Source organism: Gekko japonicus, unplaced genomic scaffold (assembly GCF_001447785.1).
Source record: "Gekko japonicus isolate JY-2015 unplaced genomic scaffold, Gekko_japonicus_V1.1 scaffold29758, whole genome shotgun sequence".
In the NCBI taxonomy this organism is placed as follows: domain Eukaryota; kingdom Metazoa; phylum Chordata; class Lepidosauria; order Squamata; family Gekkonidae; genus Gekko; species Gekko japonicus.
This window is the reverse complement of record NW_015190348.1, coordinates 1-1,214: the sequence shown is the minus strand read 5'-3', so window position 1 is coordinate 1,214 and position 1,214 is coordinate 1. Positions and strand designations below refer to the sequence as shown.

At 58.2% G+C, this 1,214-nt stretch overlaps 1 protein-coding gene across 1 annotated transcript; it reads left to right on the top strand.

The window, feature by feature from the left end:
• Positions 1-115: 115 nt before the first annotated feature.
• LOC107124992 (complement C1q subcomponent subunit B-like) lies at positions 116-890 on the top strand (the record flags this gene model as incomplete). The annotated part of the gene is made up of 1 exon (XM_015428470.1): positions 116-890. A coding segment is annotated over one exon (575 nt), but the record flags the coding sequence as incomplete, so codon positions are not given.
• Positions 891-1,214: the final 324 nt, after the last annotated feature.

The window sequence follows — 1,214 nt, the reverse complement described above, 5'->3', positions numbered from 1 at the left end:
CCGTGGGCCTCAGCAGATGCGCCCCCCCCCAGCCAACCCTTTGCACCGGTCATGTGGGTCATTCAGTCCTTTCCTTCAACTCTTTCTGTTCTTCCCTGCCTTTCTGCTTCCTTAGGTCCTCCTGGGGTGTCTGCCGATGCCAGAGATGCTGGGGAGAAAGGAGACCCTGGCGAGGATGGGCATCCTGGGAAAGTCGGCCCCAAAGGCCCAGGAGGGTCCAAAGGCCCCCCCGGTCCACCCGGCCCCCGTGGTCCCAAAGGAGAATCCGGAGACTACAAGACCACGCTCAAATCGGCCTTCTCGGCGGTCAGGGGGGTCAACATGCTCCCGCGGCGTGGGCAGCCCGTCCGGTTTGACCGCGTCCTCGTCAACGTGAACCGTCACTACGAGAACCGCTACGGCCGCTTCACTTGCGAGATGCCGGGCCTCTACTACTTCACCTACCACGTCACCTCCCGGGGGAACCTCTGTGTCCATATCAAGAAAGGACAGGGCAGTCGAGGTGAGAAGGTGGTGGGGTTCTGTGACTACGTCCACAACACTTTCCAGGTCACCACAGGGGGTGTGGTGCTCCGCCTGGCGGTGGGCGAGTCTGTCTGGCTGGAGCCAACCGAGAAGAACTCGCTGATCGGGGGGACGGAGGGAGCCGACAGCATCTTCTCTGGCTTCCTGCTCTTCCCCGACGCCTGAGAGCACCCCCGACCGTGCGTGCCGCTCGCTCTCAGCCAGACTCTCCTGGGAGAGGTTGGTCAGCTCTAGAACTCGGGGCCTTTGAGCTTCAGCACCTGCCGCCCTTTCAGGACACTCCCAACTGCTGTCCATTCCCACATGCTTCCAACCGTTGCTCTTGCCCTGTAGCATCAGGCCTGCTTCAGAATAAATAAGCATATCCCCTGAAGAATAGATTTGTCTGTGCTTGCTCATTTGTATGTCATTCCCGCACCCAGGAGTCGGGGGATCATGTAGACTTCTTATCTGTGTGAAACTCACAACAACCCTGCGAGGAGGGTTCAGCCGGAACAGTATACCTGGTCCATGTCCACTTAAGGGCGCTTCCACACAAGCTGAACAAGGCACTTCCCATCCAGTTTCAATGCACTTTTGCAACTGGATGTTCCTGTGTGAGGTCTTTTCCAGACGTGTTATTTCACTCTGTGCCTGTATCATGACAGGGTTCCCCCCACCTTCTGCATGTGATTTGCTCCCTCTAGTGG